Raw genomic sequence first — 1,414 nt, forward strand, 5'->3', positions numbered from 1 at the left:
GAGAGACAGAGAGACAGACAGACAGACAGACAGACAGAGAGACAGAGAGACAGAGAGACAGACAGACAGAGAGACAGAGAGACAGAGAGACAGACAGACAGAGAGACAGACAGAGAGACAGAGAGACAGACCTTCAGTTCTCTGGGTCCTTCAGCATACAGTTTGATTCCTTTTGGTCCAGGGATCCCTGGGGGGCCGCGGTCACCCTGGAAACCACAGCTGATGATGATGTAATGACAACGATGATGTAATGGTGATATAATGACGATGTAATAATGGTGATGATGATGATGCAATGATGATGTAATGATGATGTAATGTAATGACGATTTCATGATGAAAAGTTACTGTAAATTTTACGTTAGATGAGTTAATTTTTTACAGTGTGGTGTTATCTTCTCATTGATCAGAACACGTTTAATGTAATGAGTTTTCTGACCTTCTGTCCTCGGGGCCCCGGGACCACGGGACTGGGCCCCTCCTGACCCTGAAACACAAACAACACAGTGTCTTTGGATCACATATCACATGTAGTCTAAGGTTTCTATATCCAAAATAAAGCAAGTCAAACTTTGTAAAAAGCAACAAAAACGGGAAGACAACACAACATATATAAGTATATATACTGTAAAAGTAGTTGAGTATAAGTTAGTATATCAGGCTGAAGAAACCAGCTGTTCTGGGATCAGGTCTGGGATCAGGTCTCTGACCTTTTCTCCGGCGGTCCCCGCTGACCCGGGAAGTCCCTAAAACAAAACAAACAGAAACAGCTGATCAGGTCAGGTGGCTGGGGGGTCACAGGAAGTGGTCACACAGGTAGACGTTAAGGTCTGAGGCCTACAGGAAGTCCAGCGGGTCCTGGGGGTCCTTGCAGGCCGGGTTCACCTGGGTCTCCACTCAGTCCCTGTAACACACACAGCCAATCAGAGGACACACTCCACCAGCCAATCAGAGGACACTCAGAGGACAGGTTGATGTCTCTTCCTGTGAGACGGGTACTGACCTCTGGTCCGGGTCTTCCTCCTGGTCCCGGTGTTCCTTTAATATCCAGATAGAGGGGAACGGGCGACTGGTCTCCCTGCAACAGGACGAGACACACAGCTGTGTAATTAGATAACGAGGGGTCTCCTAACGAGAGGGGGGGGGGGGGGGGGTACATAGTCCATGTAACTGTAGCTTAACTCTACGAAGCCACGCCGGTGTCGCTGCCCGATGTGAGTCTCACGCTCACGTTTGAATGGTTTACAAAATTAGTGAAATCCATAAATTATTAAAGTTTTCTCATTACGAACAATAACAGAAGATGGAAATCATTTCAGAAACGTTGTAGCTGTCTATGCTAACGTTAGCTCAAAACACCATTCAGCTGACAGCCTTTGTTGTGTTTGATGCTAACTTGTAGCTAAGCTAGCAG

General features: G+C 46.7%; 1 protein-coding gene across 1 annotated transcript in view; it reads right to left on the bottom strand.

Moving 5' to 3' along the window:
- The window catches only part of LOC117938780 (collagen alpha-2(IV) chain-like), a 31,202-nt gene that overhangs the window by 9,489 nt on the left and 20,299 nt on the right, over positions 1–1,414 (bottom strand). The window contains exons 19-23 of the mRNA XM_034863647.1: positions 1,004–1,078; positions 842–904; positions 711–746; positions 446–487; positions 132–212 (exon numbers count right to left, since the gene is read on the bottom strand). Of these exons, the coding sequence (XP_034719538.1) occupies positions 132–212; positions 446–487; positions 711–746; positions 842–904; positions 1,004–1,078 (297 nt within the window). The remainder of the gene's footprint in view (positions 1–131; positions 213–445; positions 488–710; positions 747–841; positions 905–1,003; positions 1,079–1,414) is intronic.

The sequence above is a fragment of the Etheostoma cragini genome, chromosome 3 (assembly GCF_013103735.1).
Source record: "Etheostoma cragini isolate CJK2018 chromosome 3, CSU_Ecrag_1.0, whole genome shotgun sequence".
NCBI classification, from domain to species: domain Eukaryota; kingdom Metazoa; phylum Chordata; class Actinopteri; order Perciformes; family Percidae; genus Etheostoma; species Etheostoma cragini.